The 19,130-nt window shown below is 32.9% G+C and overlaps 1 protein-coding gene across 2 annotated transcripts in view; it reads right to left on the bottom strand.

The window, feature by feature from the left end:
• Nucleotides 1-2,419: 2,419 nt before the first annotated feature.
• The window catches only part of NMD3 (NMD3 ribosome export adaptor), a 28,070-nt gene continuing 11,359 nt past the window's right edge, over nucleotides 2,420-19,130 (bottom strand). For both annotated transcript variants that reach the window (XM_045539582.1, XM_045539583.1), the window contains exons 6-16: nucleotides 18,565-18,693; nucleotides 18,243-18,333; nucleotides 13,566-13,644; nucleotides 12,796-12,892; nucleotides 10,740-10,857; nucleotides 9,581-9,726; nucleotides 7,248-7,360; nucleotides 6,063-6,135; nucleotides 4,737-4,843; nucleotides 3,429-3,499; nucleotides 2,420-2,968 (exon numbers count right to left, since the gene is read on the bottom strand). In XM_045539582.1, the coding sequence (XP_045395538.1) occupies nucleotides 2,838-2,968; nucleotides 3,429-3,499; nucleotides 4,737-4,843; nucleotides 6,063-6,135; nucleotides 7,248-7,360; nucleotides 9,581-9,726; nucleotides 10,740-10,857; nucleotides 12,796-12,892; nucleotides 13,566-13,644; nucleotides 18,243-18,333; nucleotides 18,565-18,693 (1,155 nt within the window). In that variant the 3' untranslated portion in view covers nucleotides 2,420-2,837. The remainder of the gene's footprint in view (nucleotides 2,969-3,428; nucleotides 3,500-4,736; nucleotides 4,844-6,062; nucleotides 6,136-7,247; nucleotides 7,361-9,580; nucleotides 9,727-10,739; nucleotides 10,858-12,795; nucleotides 12,893-13,565; nucleotides 13,645-18,242; nucleotides 18,334-18,564; nucleotides 18,694-19,130) is intronic.

The raw sequence follows: 19,130 nt of genomic DNA, 5'->3' as shown, positions 1-19,130 counted from the left end.
TGGTTACATTTGGCAAATCTGGGAAGGGTATCCAGAAATTCTTGCAATCTTTTTGTAAATTTGAAATTATGGCAAAATTGAAAATCAATTTTTTAAAAAAGTAAACGTCCCTTGGGCTAGAAATAACAGACTAAGTAAGCTAAAAATAACATACCAAGTTATCTAAGGATTGACTCAACATGAACACATTTACTAAAATTAAGAGTCTCGACTGAGTGTGGTGGCTCATGCCTGTAATCCTAGCACTTGGAGAGGCCAAGGTGGGAGTACTGCCTAAGGCCAGGAGTTTGCGGCTACTAATGGGCTATGACTGCAGCACTGCACTCCAGCCTGGGTGACAGAGCAAGACCCTATCTCTAGAAAAAATTTAAAAAAGAGTCTAGGGAAAACTCAGTACTGACCAGGGAGGTGTGTCTTGGCATACAGCCTGGAATTTCTGGGTTCTACTGTGGCAAGGAATTATTAATAGCGTGATGCTGTTAAACATCTCAACTATACAAACAACTCTCTCTCCTTCAACTCTTTCCCTGTTCATCAGTGACTTTTAATTAAAGAACAGCAGCTTTGGTCGTCTCCACACTCAGGGATAGACCCATCTCCTCTCCAGAGCTTTCTATGTCCAATAAATCTTGCTGTTTAGCTTGCTTTAAAAAAGCAAACAAACAAAAAAAAAATAGCAGCTTCAAGTGCAGATCTGGCTATAAAAAATAATGATCATATTTCTAAATTGGGTGACAAATAGGCTTCTTGCACACTTAATTAATATCAGCCTTCCCAACCCAGGTCAACTCTGATACATCAATTAGAGTACTGTGGGACCTAAAAGCTTCATGAGTATGGGAACCATACTCTAAAATGGTAGATTTATCAAGGTTGTTTAACTGTGCAAACTCTTGGATGACAGCTTTTTCTCTTAGGTACATGCCTTCGCCTTGTCACAGCCTTCTTTTAACCAACAGGTTTCAATACTCATAAAGATACAACATTAGTAGGAATAAGATTAAATCAAATAAGGCTACCAGAAAACTATATTTTTCAGTGGGAAAATCATACAAGTATTTAAGTAATATAATTCCACTTTGAAAAACTGAATGAGATACCCTCTCATATAAACATGACACTGAAGTGACCACTTCAAGGACACAAAAAAGGGCAAGAATGCTTTTGTTTTCATGTTTTTAAAATCTTGACATAACAGACGTAAACACAAACCACAAAAGAGAACTTGCTGTGGCCATGCTCACCTTTGAAGAACTAGGAACAAGCCATTCCTACTAGCCCACTACCTGGGATAGGATATGGTTTTTAGATCCACAATTTTAACTGAATATGCAGACAGAAAAGGAGCCACTATAGAAAGTGGCCTTTATTCATAATTTCAAAATTGTGGAGATCAATCTTAAAAAAAGAATGTCCCATGCAGCAGCACTTGCTCAATCTTTTTTTTTTTTTTTTTTTTGAGACAGAGCCGCACTCTGTTGCCCAGGCTGGAGTGCAGCATGATCACAGATCGCTGCAACCTCAAACTCCCGGGCTCAAGCAATCCTCCTGGCTCAACCTTTCGAGTAGCTCTGAATATAGGCATGCACAACCCTACCGGGCTAATTTTTGTATTTTTTGTAGAGACACGGTCTTGCTCTGTTGCCCAGGCTGGTCTCTAACTCTTGGCCTCACATGATCCTCCCAGCGAGGCCTCCCGAAGTGTGGGATTACAGGTGTGAGCCACAGTGCGCCCAGCCTAATCTCTTTACTTAATGGTATACATAGAATGAATGAATTAGCTCTTAGCTCTGGCACACTTATTAAGTTTGATCTTGCTTATAAAAAAGGATCTTAATACTTCATTCTCAGAAGACTTTAAAACCCAAGCCAAGGCTTTTCAAGGATGTGGAAGGCATTCTTCATCCAAATCTGATTCATGGTTTTAAAAAGCATGTACCTCACATTTATTACTTCATCTTCATGCTGTAACCTACTATTCTTTTTGGTGGAGATGTGCTCAATGATAGAAATTTACAGAGAGAAAATTCTTTCCTTCTCAATTTGTAAACCAAAATTTTAAAAGCAAAATCCTTGACATGATAGGAAGACATTTCTATGACATAAGCAGCTGTTGCCCTAAGCTGCTGGTACAGGCAAAAATAACAAAAGAACAAACCATTATTTAATCTTTAAATAACTAGTCTATATTTGCTACAAATCTACAAATATTTGAAATATATTTCTTTCTGCTATAATAAAAATTATGATAACCCTCAGTTTAATAGCTTTTAAAGATGTTAGTTTTATGAGGAAATAAAAAAGATTAACTTTCTTCATGTATGTCCAGTGATACGCTGAACCGTAATTTTTCTACCCCAAGGACATAAAAATGATCTAAAGTAGATGAAAGTGTGTAGCAAGTTAAAATTAAAACCGATTCTTCATATGCTCTTTTACTGAAGCAATCAATGAAAAAAGAATGTAAAAACATGTTTTATGCTTGAAGATTTAGTTAACATTCAAGGAATCACAACTTTTGAGCTTTTACATCCAGCACTACAGTAGGTGAAAATACTACAGTGCATCACATAAAAAAGCAGACTGATAAAATTCCATATGTAAAATGGACTATCAGTAATAATTACACTTTCCATAATCTTTTACTATCTAAAAGTTCAAAGCCATCCATCTTTTCCAGTGTTTCGAGTAAGCAATTAAAATAGTCATATTTATTCAGGCTTAAGACTAAATTTCTCTTGTCACAATACGGAGACATAGATGGAAGGGACAGTAACAGCTACTTTGTCCAACTTCCTGAGCCTACAAATGTGGAAACTGTCTACAACTTGATCTCATTATGTCATCATTGGTGCACCTTCTTCACCAGTGGCATCCTGGGAAATATGAAGGTCTTCAAGCATCTCAGCCAGACTAATTCGAGGTGCTCCTTCATCATCTGTGTCACTTTCCACAGGGATGGTTGAATCTAAGAAAAATACAAAGAGGATTCCCAACAAATACAAAGTATTTATATGTATACAAAGTATCATATATATATTTGAAAATCTACAACTACTTGCCTCCACTATCATTAGTATTATTTAACTATGTTGTATTAGAAGTTCTTGTATCTTATTTAGAGCAGGAATTACAATTATATTCATTGAATGAATCAACTGAATAAATGCATGAATAAATTTCCACCAGTGTAGGGATGAACAACTTGAGGGATCAACGTAGGATGAAGATGATACAAATGTGGTATAGCAAACAACATTTTAATAAGTTTCACTGTTCTACAAGTATTTTTTTGTAAAACTTTGACTAGAGTAGTTTAAAAAACAAAGTCATTTATGGGAGTCAAAGTTTAAGATACCAAAATATACTAGGTACTATATTTATATACAGAACATATGATTTAAATCAAACACTTCTAAAACACCAACCTCTGTAGATGTTGACATTCTTTCTAATTGCCTCATCTTCTTCAAGATCTTCAAGGAAATCTTGGTATTGTCTATAAGGTAAAGAAACATTCAAACATTTCATCTTCACCAAGAAAGTGAGAGAGAAGTCATTTTCAGTACTATAAGATAAATATGTTCCAAGTATTAAAATCTTAAAAAATAATATCTGAAGGCCAAATATGAGTATCAATTAAATACTCTGATAGGTATAAAAAAATCTTTCAAAATTACATGGTAAAAAAATAGCTTAATATAAGGTAATGTTGAATATAAGACAATGAAAAGACCCCTCCATTCTATCCTCCCCTCTTATGGTCAAGCTGAAATATATATACTTTCAAGACTACAGATGAAAAAGTCAAATATGTACTTATAATATTTAACACGTTATATATTTATACGTGTTTATTTTAAATTACATTATGAAATTATATTTTAGAAACACTGCAACTCACATTTCATGAAACAATTTTATATAAATTCAAAATTTTTTTAGACATTAGTGTCTTTACCATCATTAAGGCCACTTTTTGAATGATCCAATAAATTTATAGAACACATTATCTTCATTTCTGCTTAAGTTGTTTGAGAAATAACATATTTGACAACAATGAGTTGTTTTCTTTTTATCTTAGGTCATAAGCACTCATCTCCTATTTGTGATATCCACAATGTAATTTAGTTGTTATACAGTCATGTGCCACATAACAACATCTCAGTCAATTAAGAACTGCATATATAATGATCCCATAAGATTATAATACCATATTTTACTGTAACTTTCCTATTTTAGATATGTTTAGATATACAAATATTTGCCATTGTGTTACAACTGCCTACAGTATTCAGTACACTAACATGCTGTACAGTTTTGTAGCCCAGGAGAAAAAGGCTATACCATACAGCCTAGGTGGATAGTAGGTTTGCGTAAGTACACTCTATGATGTTTGCACAATAACAAAATCACCTAATGGTACATTCCTCAGAGGGTATCCCTGTCGTTAAGCTACATATCACTGTATTTAAACTCTCCGACTGAACTGTTTACATCAACACCACTATTATCAGGTTATACATAATCCAGGAAATAATTCCTGAATCTGTATTAAATGTCATTACATCCTCTCATACCAATTCCATCGATACCTTAATACATCCAAGAGTAACATCAAGTGCAAGGATCAATTGTATGATGCCTATTTCTTTACAACACAAAAATGATTTATCCTAAGGATTTCCTTTGAGACAACATATAAGATAAAGATAACTTGAAATGGAAAGTGGGACCTCTCGTCATCTGTATCCATGTTTTCTCTATCTTTTGCAAGCTCTTTCAGTTTCCAGTTTCTACGACGCTGACGTTTGGTACGGTCATAGCTCTTCTTGATTAATACCTGTAAGAAAAATATTTGGAAAGTTATAGAAAATGGAAACTATGCCATTGGGCCACAAAATCCAATAAAGATAAAAAGTGAAAGGTTATGGGAATGCCGGGGAAGTAACCAAACTAATGACAGTGCTTACACCTCAGGAGAAAGGAGTAGGGATAGAGTCAGCGTTAAGCAGACTTTTAAAATTTTTCTCCATGTATTTAACTTTTTGCAAGAATGCACTTGAGCATTATTTGTATAATTATTAAAATAACTAACTGAAATTTTCTAGTGACTGAATATTAAAAGTTTTCTTAATACTAAAAACTTCAGGTTTTTTTTTTAACTCAAACTTCAGTTTTCAGCTACCATTCACGTAAATCATTCTTATTATCACCGGCAGATACTTCTTCTTTCTTTTATTCCCACTATTAAGAATTTACAGAAATATAACTTCCACAACAATATATCTTAGAACACTGTTTAATAAATTGTGGAATAAATAAATGAAGATAATTTTACAAAACACAAAATCTTGTAAGATTGCCATGATCCCCTCCTTATGACCTTGCTAGAAATAACTATTTTGATTTACTCCCAAACCATGTTTCCATTTCCTAATTTATCAATTAATAAAAGCACAACTGGTGAGGGTGGGAGGGTGGCATTTCTTCTTTTACCATGACTTTATTTTTACCCACAGCTGAAGAAATCATTGTTTATTCTAAAAGATTAAGCAAGTAGGATATAGTCTTTTACACTGATTTCATTCACTTTTGCTCCTAATTCTTACACTCAGATTTTTCAAAGTAAATAGTCTTTCTCCAAGACTTGATCTGTGAAGATTATTCCTAACTGCAATTATATTCAACTTTGAATAATGGTCTTAACTCTAATAACTTCTTAACTAAACAATATACATGAAATAAGCTGAGACTAATAAGAATGAACCTGAACAAATTCTAAAGGTCATCATTATTGGCTATAAATTTGTTTTTGCTCTACAGATAGTATCAAATATTTGGACAGAGAAGGAAATTTGATTATAAGAGCAACAAAAAAACTCAATAAATCTTAGATTTACCCCACTAAGAAAAATGATTTAGAAAACTTGTACTATTATACCTTAACTGCAATTTCAAAGAAAACCTCTAAATTGATTTGTTACTTTCAAAAATGACCCATTAGAGTTACATCAATCCTCTTTAACATCGGAAAAAAGGGAAAAAATCTAAAGCCTTACCACATCTGGAACTCTGTCTGAGTTCATTTTGTTGACATGCTCATCATTTAAGTTACAGTTGGCCAAATCAAATCTGAAATATAAACAATGGAAATTTAATGACTACTTATCCTTTGTACGTAACTTTTTATTTTATAGATATCACGTAAAATTCCCTCTCAAGATGAAACATTTAGTATGCTTCCCACTTTAAAAGTTTTATAATTTATTACACAGTGAACATGCGTCTGCAGATCCTGGTAAAGATTATAAGGCTATTTCTGAGTTTCACATACTATTCATTATTGTCCACCTTATCATATATTTGTAAAAGAAGCAAAACAGATTTATATTATCAGTCTAACTTTAGGATTCAGTTGGATAGTTCCATCTAGTTTAAAAAAATAAAACAAAACAAAAAAAACCCCTCATTCTCTGGTAAAAGGAACTGAAACCCTAAGAGCAAAAATAATGTTTAAGGATTAAAGCACACTGATGAGGTCTGATTCAGAAAGAACGATTCTATACCTTTATAAATCCTTTGAATATATGGCTACCATATCTTTTTTTTTTTTTTTTAAATGACATAGGGTCTCACTCTGTTGCCTGGGCTAAGAGTGCAGTGGTGTAACCATAGCTCACTGCAACCTCAAACTCCTAGGCTCAAGTGATCCTCCTGCCTCGGCCCCCTGAGAAGCTGGGAATATAGGCACGCACCATCATGCCCAGCTAAATTTTTAATTTTTTGTAAAGACGGGTCTCACTATGTTACTCAAGTTGGTCTCAAACTCCTGGCCTCTAGCAATCCTCCTGCCTCAGCCTCCCAAAGTACTAGGATTACAGGTGTGAGCCACTGTGCCAGGCGTGGCTGCCACATCTTAAAAATGAAATCATATGCACAATAAAATACTACCCAGTCCTCACAAAAGCTGTAAATATGCATCTAACCATACAACTTCAGGGTTCAATTACCAAACTCTTAGAATAAATGACTCTTTAAGATGGTGGCAAAAATGGAATAACTATGGGCTTCTGTCCAATTCAAGTTCAATTTAGTTATAAATAATAAAAATGAATTATAAGGCTCCTAAGTACTTTTAAATCTTTTTGGAATTAACAACTTTAGTATTCAGGTAGCTTTGCTGGCTATCAAAAAAAATTTACAATGCTAATTGGCAGTTTAAAATACTATAAAATAATACAAACCCCAACACCAGGTCTCCAGGATTTAGAAGATGTCCCAAATGAGTGCGACAAAAATATTGTTTATCTGTATTCATTTCAGATGTTTTCTGTACCCAGACTTCCCCGAGGGTATGCTTAACAGGAAAGAAAATGTACTCTTCAATAATCTAAACATAACTCAAAAAGCATCTCACAGAAAAGTTAAATACAATAATGATTTCTGGTTTTCTGATTTATATTTTAAAGATGGAAATTGTTTTGTATTTTCTGGATCTCTGAAATACTGTCGAAATTAACAAATTACTGAATCATGAGTACAAAAAAAAGACACATAAGAAATTCATAAAAATAAATCATTGATTTTTGCTAAGATTTTATTTAAGACTTTTATAAAACATTAACAATGTCCCTAAAAATAGATATGTAGAATTTTCAAAAGAAATGTTTTCACAGGAAGATGGGCCAATGCAGATTGAGCAAATAAAATAACTGAAAAGGTAGGGAAATCTTTTTTTTTCCCTGAGACAGAGTCTTGCTCTGTTGCCCAGGCTAGAGTGAGTGCCATGGCATCAGCCTAGCTCACAGCAACCTCAAACTCCTGGGCTCAAGCAATCCTTCTGCCTCAGCCTCCCGAGGAGCTAGGACTACAGGCATGCACCACCATGCCCAACTAATTTTTTCCATATATTTTTAGTTGTCCAGCTAATTTCTTTCTATTTTTAGTAGAGACGGGGTCTCGCTCTTGCTCAGGCTGATCTCGAACTCCTGAGCTCAAACCATCCTCCCACCTTGGCCTCCCAGAGTGCTAGGATTACAGGAGTGAGCCACCGCGCCGGCTGAGGCAGGGAAATCTTTAAAGTCATAAAATATTCCAAGCAAACCCTTGTTAGACACAAGGGTTCAGAGAACCAGGGTTCAGACAAAACAGCCTAAAAATCCCAGTAGTAAACTACTAGAAAAGCCAAATCTTCATGAAATTAATTTCTTGGATATCTACTAGTTTGAAGTATAATCCTTTTTTTAAAAAAAAAACAACAAAAAAAACCTCTTTGTTGCAGAAACATCCCAAATTTGAATTTTTAAACTAGAAAACTGTTAACTCACTTTCCAACATATGATTTTACGAGCACTCATAACTGACATTTCAAACTTCCAGGGTGAATTAAGTGTAGCACATGCCAACACCTCTAACTAACAAAGACAGGCCAAGTAAAGTGAGATCAAGAGCAAAATACTAAGAGTTACAGGTAAAATAACTTCATCAAAATAAAGAGATAAAAAGAAGAGAAAGAAGTAAAAGAAAAACTAAAATAAAAGGTCTCAGGTTTACGAAAGAACTGAGAAAGTGAATTATCAGGAAGAGACTAAATTTTATCTAAGAAGATTTACTTTCTAGCTATTAGACTGCTTCTATTTATAAGAGACTTATGAACCTGTCTAATTATTTTTTTGAAAACAAAGAAAATATAATATCTAGTTTTATATCTGTCTGAGGAGATGTAATGTTCTACATTATAAATGAAAAGTTTGTTCTTAACTATATTAATTTATTCTAAATAAATATGTAGAAGACTTAAAAAGTACAATAGTCACAATAATGTGTAGTCTCCAATTGGGTACTAGTTTGAACAAAAGCATAGAAGACATTTTGGGGACAAACGGAGAAATAGAAATACAACAGTACTTATCCAGTGTTTCACTTTCCATGGTTTCATTTACCTGCAGTTAATCACTGTCCTAAAACAGGTGAGTACAGTACACATATCTTGAAAAACAGAGACTACATTCACTTAACTTTTATTACAGTATATTGTTATAATTGTTCTATTTTATTAGTTGTTGCTGTTAATCTCTTACTGTGCCTAATTTATAAATTTAAATTTATCGTAGGTATGTATGTAAAGGAAAAAACACAGTATATACACAGAGTTTGGTACTATCTGCAGTTTCAGGAATCCACCGCGGGTCTTGGAACACATCCCCCACGGATAAGGGGGAACTACCATACAAGACTATATAGTTTATACGTATGGTAACTCAAAAGGTTATTTGGTCCTTTGGTCCTCCTCTACAAAAATAAAAAAAGGAAATGCATTTTTATGATAATGGAATAAACCATTAAAACATTTTTTCCAACACAAGAGAGAATAAATTAACTTACCAGATAGTGTAAGGCAGATAATTTTCACAATGACCATGTCAAAAAAACAAAAAAAATGCATTTTTATCCTAATGTGGTGCTAGCTTTATTTGGATTCCACATTTTAGAATTATCAACAAATTTTTTTAAAAAGGTGGAACTGAAACAATAGTAAGTTGGAGGAAAAAAAGAAGGTAGACAGGATATAGCTTACCTTTTTTGATATCATTCCAGCACCTGCACTGCGTTTTAGGTCGTGGACTATGCTGTATTCCATCACAATAAACTCCTCTAGCTGTTTGGGATGGCATAAGCTATTAAAAGGGTGACTCCAGAAAGTGCTCCCATCAATATCTGCAACTAAGAATAAGCACAGAACACTATAAAGAACAAGAGAAATAATGTATTTCTGAAAGTCATCAAATGTGTTAACTAGGAAGAAGTTCATAAATACCAATTGTGAAGCATTGAGTCAACTAGAACTACAGTATCTACTCACTTTCTGGGGTCATCATTTATTCCTATAAATCAACCCCAAACTTCTCAAAGCACAAAAGAAATACCAGGTGTCAAATATATCTTAAATAGTTGCTATAAGAATGCCATAGTGCTAAGTTCCTTTTAAATAAGATCAGATCCAATCAGTTGTATAGTTGTTCCATGTCCTGGCATTTTATTTTAGACACATAGCAGTCATTTTAGCTACTGAGGTAAAGGGAAATAACACCTAGTTCTACCAGATAGATAAAGAATGTCCATCTCAATATTGCAAATAGGCCTTTAACTGATGAATTCTAGTTGAAAAGGATAATGAATGACTTTCTGGAAAATATCAAAATAAATGAGGATACTTACTTTATAGGAAATAAATGAAAATGATCAACAAGTAGGAGACACAGCCAAACACTAAGATACCTATCAAAATGTGGTCTTTAAAAATAATTTATTCTATAAAGGCAATGTTTAAAAATGATATATAATGATGAAATTAGTTAAAATTCACATTCAAACTAAATCATCCACTGGATCACAGAAAGTCCAATGTTCTAAAATTTAAAATAACTGCTAAACATCAAAATTTAGCAACAAACTTAAATAGTCACAAAAATTAAATGAGGTAAATAAGTCAATTTCACTAGAAATCAATGGAATAAACTAGTAAATCTGTACAAGTACACAGTCTTTAAGTAAAAAATAAAAGACTTTTGAAAAGCTTTGTAATTCCAGTGTTTTATAAGTATTAAACAATAGTACAAATTTTAACTATCCCTTCAAAACAATATCAAGAATGCTTGATAAAATTAACAACACGTATTATTACTGCTTGCCATACAACAAAAAAACTGTCAAGGCAAACAGTTTCCACAACTTACCTTGTAGGGTGTTTGGATCAATGAGGTGAATGGCACTGGTTACTCGAATACACACACAAATCTGGTTCATATTTCCCAGGCTTTGTGCCAGTTTTGGAGACAGACAGACAACATTATCCTAGACATGAGAACTACCATTTAGAATAAGGCAAATCCTAAAGAACAGTCCAATAAACACTCATCAAAGGAAACCCAATCCAACTGCACTTGCCCAAGTACAACATTATTTTTAATTCTATGTATCAACAAAGGGCCTAAAGAAAAGAATCAGACCTTAAAGAAACTGAAAATAAGCTATACCTTCTTAGGACAGGAATATTTATCTTAATAAAAATGCTTTAAAAATCTTCTAGGGCCTATTCACCAAGCTTTCATTAAGTTTAATTTTATTGCAGTGTGAATTCTTGCTTATCACTCTATATCTGAATATAGTATGCATTCTGAGCAAAGCATTATAAACATCAGGAGACTGATTTTCTAATCTACTTATGATTTTTTCCCTCTCCACGAAAAACAAATTTCAAGGGAACTACACGTTTCTCTTACATGGCTGCATGAACCAATATGTAACCAAAGATTTAATGCCCAAAAAAGTCACAGATGTCTATATGTATACTGGGAGATATTAACCAGCAGTGAAATTAGCTATTTTTAAACTGTACTAAAATACAAAAAGGATCTGAGTTATATTTCAAGGTGTATCTATTGACAATCATAGGCTTCTCCACTAAAGGGACATTCTGAATATAACAGCTCCTAGTTTAGTACTTGGTTTTCAACTCAAGAGTTTCCAAAGATAAATGAAAACACTTCTTTACATGGTGTACCTCCCCAGTTACACAATTAAGTTAGTCAAAGCATTTAATACACAAGATCTAAATATACCCTCACACTTAAATTCTTACTACTCAGGTTTTGTGCCAGGAAAATGTTGACTACTTTAAACCAGAGGTCAGTAAAATAGGACCCTCAGGACAAATTTGGCCCACGGCCTGTTATATAAATAAAGTTTTGCCAGAACACACCCCTGACCATTCACTTACACATTATCCATGCACAAAAGTTTTGTGCAACAATAGCAGAGCTCAGTAGTTGCAAAAGAGATTATATGGCCTGAAAGCTAAAAATATTTACCATCTGGCCCTCTACAGAAAAGGTCTGCCAACTCTGTTTTAAGCTATCATTTCATCCCTAGTACTGTACTAAGACCTGGGTGCAAATACTAGCCTCATCATTTTGTGGTTATGTTACTTTGGGCAAGTTGTCTAACCTCCCCAAACTTCAATTCCCTCATCTTCAAAATGATATCGCTTACTGCAGTTACTATGAGATGTGAATGAGGTAAAAAAGATACTAAAGTACCTAGGTATTAAATTTACATAGAATATAGTCACAATAAATTATGGCAGTTATCAGTTAGTGATTGAATATCAACATACAAGTTCCTACATGATAGAGACCTATAGCTATATGATCCTCAGTATACAGCCTTCTATACAGTAGATGCTCAATAACTACTTGTTGAATTTTAATTCATTTATACTTTTAAAATAGGGTTTTTTATCTTAGTATTATACAATTAATAAAATGGTAATCTATATTTTAAATGTTTTATTCAGATTTTGCTTTTAAATCATGATTTTATGATCTTATTTTCATAATATTGTTTAATTTACTCTTAGCAAAATTCTGTTTGCATGTTTCACAAGGTGGCTAGTATTGATTTTAGTGTCATTTCTTTTATTCAAAGTTTCATAGAACTGTCATATAGGTTCATAAGATCACAAATTTTAAGGAATATGGACTTTTAAAAACTGCAACCAGGTCTTTTCATTTTATTACCCTAAAATAAAAGGTATGTCAATTCATAATTACAAGCATAATTACTTTTTTAATATCTTTTTAACATAGCTGAATATGTTAGAAATCATTTTAAAAAGTTACTCTAGATTTTTAACCAACCCCAGAAGGAAACCAGGAGCTACAAATTACATATAAGACAATTAATTACCTGTACTCTTTTATAGACATAAATTAATTAAATGAAAAAAAGTACCTTGCATATTGGAACAATTTCCAAAGAAAAAGTGCTTTTGTAATTATATGTGTTGCTATGGATATCCTGAGAGATCAATCTTTGGGATGCTTTGTATCTATTAAGAAAAAAGTTAACAACAATATAAAGACAAAGGTCCTTAATTATATAGACTCAGGAATACAATTTTCAACAAATCAAATCATCACTGTCTGAGGTCTGAAACAGTTTCCTAATGTCTGCCTAATTTCTTCCACTTGCATTTCAAAACCTTCACCAGTCTGACTACGCCCTACCTATTTTCAACCTTATCGACTAAAACCCTCCAAAACATGCCCTTGGTTCAGACCAATCTACTATTATATAGCACCCATTAAAAGCCACATTAATGTCTACTGCCAAGTCGTAGTTCACACTAATCCCACCTTTCAAGATAAACTCCACCTATGAAAATTTCCCCTTCTTTGGAGCATAAGTACTACCTTCTCAATGAGCTTCTACCCAAAGTCCTATAATCCCTATCTTTCCTTTCTCTTATCATTTACGTTTGGTCAATGGTTCAGCACTACAGTACTTATTATCATGGGGTGTCTAGCTCCCTAAAGAGATTCTTAACATGCTCTTTGGCTAATATATCCCTTAAAGTGGCTGACCCCATAAACGTTCATGATTATGTAAGTATTCCTATTATCATTTTAACATAAAAGAAGCTGTCTAATCCTGGAGAATAGATGTGACCCCCATCCATCCCCAGGTCCTTGGACTTAGCCACATTTAGGTTCAGAACATACCTACAAGGAACTGTACATTGAAGGAATTCTACCATCTTCTGAGCATGTTGTTTTGAGGAATAATAGAAATCCAGGCCATCTTTTAAAAAAAAAAAAAGCCACATGAAAATCATTCTGCAAAATAAGATTTTTCTCTATTAATATGACCATATCACAAATTAAATCCATATTAAACAAATCAAATTATTAGAAGATATAGAAAATATATTAGGTGGGGCATGGTGGCTCACGCCTGTAATCCTAGCACTCTGTGAGGCTGAAGCCAGAGGATCGCTTGAGTTCAGGAGTTTGAGGTTGCTGTGAGCTAGGCTGATGACATGGGCAACAGAGCAACTCTGTCTCAAAAAAAAAAAAAAAAAAAAAAGGAAGGAAAAAGAAAATATAGATTTTCAGATTAAGGATATCACTTAAGATTAGTTTGGCAAAAGGACAGACAAAATAAATCAAACAAATAACAAAAGGAAACAGGATTCATAACTTCAGACCCAAAATAAAATTCAAGGCCAAGGGTGAGAGAAAAACAAAGAACAAAAGATATTTTATGTAATAAATGAAGCAATCTTCCAAGATATTAGGAATCCATCTGAGACACAGAAAACAAAAACTATTAAAAAAAAAAAAGAAAGAAAAAATTTAAAAATGTTAACACATGCATAATTCCTATGGGGGACTGGAATAAGATTCTCTCAAAACCAAAATGATCAAATTGACAAAAACACTAGGCAAACTTCCTCTTTTCAATGTCACTAACATAACTCACAGCAAGACTGGACAGAAGAGTGCTTAAGTATGCCTAAGTATGTATGCATATATATCAAATAGAAATCTCAACAAATATTATACTTATGGATGAATCATAAAAAGATAATAATGTTTGACATGCTACCACTCAATGCTATTCTCCACTTCTAACCAACGGGGGTGGGGAAAAGAAGGAAAATACTGCAAAGGAAGAAATAAAACTATCACTGTTTACAGATAATTGTTCACCTAGAAAATCAAGAATATCAACTGTAAACTATCAGTAATATTAAAAAATTTCAGAAAATCAATATATAAAATCAATAGCTTTCCTATATATTAGCAATAAACAATTAGAAAATGTAATAAAAAAAGTTGCCATCCACAATAGTATAAACTATTTAGCCAAAAGCCAACAAGAAACATTCAAAATCTTTATGAAAAATAACTATAAAACCTCAACAAAGAACTGAATAAATATGATTATGTGCTAATCAGGGTTCATAAATGCTTTATTCTGATTAGCTCATTTAATCCTCACAATAATGCTATTCGGTGAGTGCTATTATCATCCTCTCAATTTTACTGATAGAAAAACTGAAGCTCAGAGAAGTTAAATAACACACCCAAGATCATACAGCAAAAAACTGGCAGGACAGAGGATCAAACCAACAAAATTTGGTTCCACATCCATGCTTTTAAAAACATCAACCAAAAAAAATTTGTAAAACAAACTCGTGAAGCAGGCACATACTATAAAGTATAATAATTTACATGCTATGTAGAAGCAGTGGGATAAAATCAAGTCCAGAAGTGAGGTGTGTATATAAGAATTCACTGTATATAAGAAAAGAAATATTTCAGATCAGTGGAGAAAAGACTATTCAGTAGGTAGATATTGAGACAGTGAGTTTATCTTTTAGGCAAAACTCCTAGATTATGATTAAAGATCCAAAAGTAAAACACAAACCAAAGCACTACGCTTTAAAAATAATCTTGGGAGTACAGAAAACTTTTCCATATGAGACACAAAAGCCATAAGCTATAGCTATGTAACTAAAGAATGATAAAAAAAATGATGCACTGTCAAAAAGTATTTGCTCTCTCAGCCTCTCTCCCTCTCTTTCTCTCTCTCTATATATATGTATCTACATAATGAAACAGATATCCTGAATAAAAGATAAAAAATTAGGAAAACAGATATATGAATGAAAGAACAGACAATTCGCATTAGAGATAAACACAAATGCCTAATATACATATAAAAATATGTTAACCCTCATTAGTAATCAAGAAAATGCAAATTAAAACAAAATGTCATTATTTTGTCCATTACAACAGCAAAAATCAGAAAGGCCAATATAATTGTATCCAGCATTGGCAAGTTATGGACAAAACTCTTATAAGTGATGGGAATGTAAATTGGCATTGCTTTGGAAAACAATTAAGCAGTATGTATCAAAATTTAACATTTGCATACTCTAGTAATTTCAATTCTTTAAATCAGTCCCAAAGAAAAACCATTACATATGCACACAAACATATCTGTTACAGTGCTGTTTGTAGCTTTGTGGTATTATTATTGACTAATTATTGACCAATAATAATACCACAAAGCAATTAAAAATAATGAAATAAAACTATGTGTAATGTTGTGGAAAGGTTTCCAAATAAATTAAGATAGCAAGTCACAGAAGATTACAGAACAATCCCACATATGAGGGGCAATGACCACTATCACCAGAATTTACAAACAGAGCATATAATAATATTACATCATTTTAGTTTAAGTGGCTACCTCTGGGTATGACAGGTAGACAGTGATGAAGTAGAGGTCCTTTATTCATACATATTTCTATGTTTGAATTTTAATGATTATTATGATTTTTAAAATAAAGTTACAAATAAACAAACAAATAAATATTCATTTAAATCAAACCAAGAACTAGTAGGAAAAAAAAAAAACTGATTAATTCCTCTGGATAGAAGAAGGGGTGTTAAACCTACAACACTCTTGATTTTTAAAGAGATCGCAAAATGCATTCAAGTCTTTCACTACCCAAAAATTCTGCATGAGAATATTTCTACCAAGGTGCTTCCTTAGCTAGAATATTTGGGTCTCTTTATCTCCAAAAGAGTTAGAACAAAGTTACATAGAACAAAGGTGTATTTTTGTCCAACAGCTAGCCATAATAACCAGTTAAACAGGTAGTAAGGTACCTTATCCATAATAACCATTCACTAATTCACCAATTTAACTATTAATCCTGTGTCTAGTGGTTAATACGCTCTGGTCAGATGCAAAGCTTAAAAGATTTTCTCCAGGTGACATAACTGATACTAATTTTTCCCCCATTTAAAGACCAGAGATCACACTTTTAAAAGCAGTTTTCTCAACACAAACAAGATAAATGAGTAACAGACCAGTAACAGTAGCACTCACAGTTTTAAAATAAGAAGCATAATTTAAGAACGTGGTCATTTCCCTCAAGAATAACTATCACTAAACTTATATTATACTTTAAGAAAAGGAGTGATATCCAGAATCTACAAGAACTCAAACAAATCAGCAAGAACAAAACAAACAAAAAAAAGACACCTGCACTTGAATGTTTATCGCAGCACAGTTCACAATTGTAAAAATGTGGAATCAACCTAAGTGCTCTTCAATTTATGAGTGGATAAAGAAAATGTGGTATGTGTATGTACATATATGTACACTACTCAGCCATAAAAAAGAATGAAATAGTGTCGTTTGCAGTAATGTGGAAGGAACTGGAGACCATTATCCTAAGTGAAGTATCTCAGGAATGGAAAACCAAACACTATTATGTTCTCTCTAATAAGTGGGAGCTAAACAATGGGTACAGGGGCATAAAACAACATAAAGGACATGAGAAATCAAGACGGGGGAAGGGTGGCAGGGTGGGTGTGGTATAAAAACTTACCTAATTGGGTACAATGAGCACTAATCTGGTGATGGGCACACCAAAAGCCCTGACTTAAGCATTATACAAGGTATCCATGTAACAAAAACACGTGTACCCCTTAATTAATATTTCAAAATTTTAAAAAAAGAGACTAGGAAAACAATTCATCTAGCAGTAGCAAGCACCATGCAAAAACATCATCCTTTAGCAAGAGACTTTTGAGTTTACAAAAAAACACTTATATTTTATATTATTAATTCCAGAAATATGCAAAAGTTTTAAAATTCCATCTTTAAGAAATCTAATTATATTATTTGTATATCACTGTTATTACAAGTTTAGGCCTTTGAATTAATTAATCCATCACAAATACCTCTCTCAGCAAACATAAAAACATTACAAAAAAATCTTACAGATTTCAAAAATAATTATCTTCCAATCACAAACTGATCTTTCCACATAAAATAAGTTTTTGATGAATTTTCTATGACAGCACTTTACACTCTATTAATGCAATTTACTAAATCTGGTTTACTCATCTGGTAGCAAGATGAAATAATCTACTGAGGGCAGGAATTAATATTAATTCACCTTTATGTTTTAAGAACCCAGAATAGCATCTATCACAAACTAGATGCTTAATAAATGCCTTGAATTGAGGATGGAGAATATGAAAGGAAAAAAACCTTAGTTCTAGATACATGCCATCCAACAGAGTAGCCACTAGGCACACGTGGCTATATTTCACGTGAATTTAAATTAAAATAGAAGAAAATCAAAAATTCAGTTCTTCAGCTGCACTAGCCATATTTTAAGTACTCAACAGCCACATGTGGCTAGTGACTACTATACTGGACAGTACAGATAGAGAACTAAGATTTTTTTTCTTCCTAACAGAAAGTTCTTTTGTACAGTACTAACCCAGATATTATCAGCAAGGAGATTACTTAGGTAAGTTGAAATAAAATTTTGACATCATTTCAAATGCTTTTAAATTTTAACTCACCATGAATCTCTTTGATGCGAAGTGTATTCTGATGCATTCCGTATTTCAGAATCAACTGCTCCAGATAGTAGAAAGTTTTTTTGTGCAGAGTCTAAATATAAATGCATTATTAGATCACTAAATGCCCAAAACAAGCCATTTATAGGCATAGTACACACATACCATCTATAAATATAGCACACTGATTTTCTAAACAAAGCGTCTTTAAAGATTACCTAAAATGTAATAATGACCTATTTCCAAAGGAGAATGCTCTCATGTTTGTAATTGACAAATATGAGATACAAGATGTAGGACTCACTCATCATCTTTCTCTCATTACCTTTTGTCTGACTTGAATCACAGCCTTCCAGAAATCCTTAGCTTCTACTCTATGGCAATCTCCACACATTTGGGACTGAACAACATAATCCACCACAAACACTTGCTGAAGGATAGCACCATTCATCACCTAATAAAGAAAACAATTATACTCCTTCATTCTTATGGTTCTGTTTAATAACAAATACTTTTCTTTAAAAAAGATGCTTTAATATTTAGCTTTAAACCTTTTTCCATGAATGCCTTGAGGACATTAATTAGTCAAATTTAAAGTCGTAAGTAATAGTGTTTCAAGAAAGGTATACAGGTTTAATTCCTAAGATTTAGTGAATTAAAGTTTCAAATTACTGTTGAAATGGTTGTGAGGATATTCTTTGAAGAACTTACGTGTGTGCGTGTGTGTGTGTATATAAATATACAGAATTCATCCTTAGAATAAAAACATTAGGAAAATTCTCAAAAAGAAAATATTACTTAATGTAATGGTTCCCAAACATAGCTGATCAGAAACCATGTGGGAAGCTTTTTAAATATAGGGTGAGTGTCTCAAATCCAAAAATGTGAAAT

The sequence above is a fragment of the Lemur catta genome, chromosome 1, assembly GCF_020740605.2.
Source record: "Lemur catta isolate mLemCat1 chromosome 1, mLemCat1.pri, whole genome shotgun sequence".
Taxonomy (NCBI): Eukaryota; Metazoa; Chordata; class Mammalia; order Primates; family Lemuridae; genus Lemur; species Lemur catta.
Note: the sequence above shows the minus strand (reverse complement) of the source record. Positions and strands in the feature narration are given on the sequence as shown.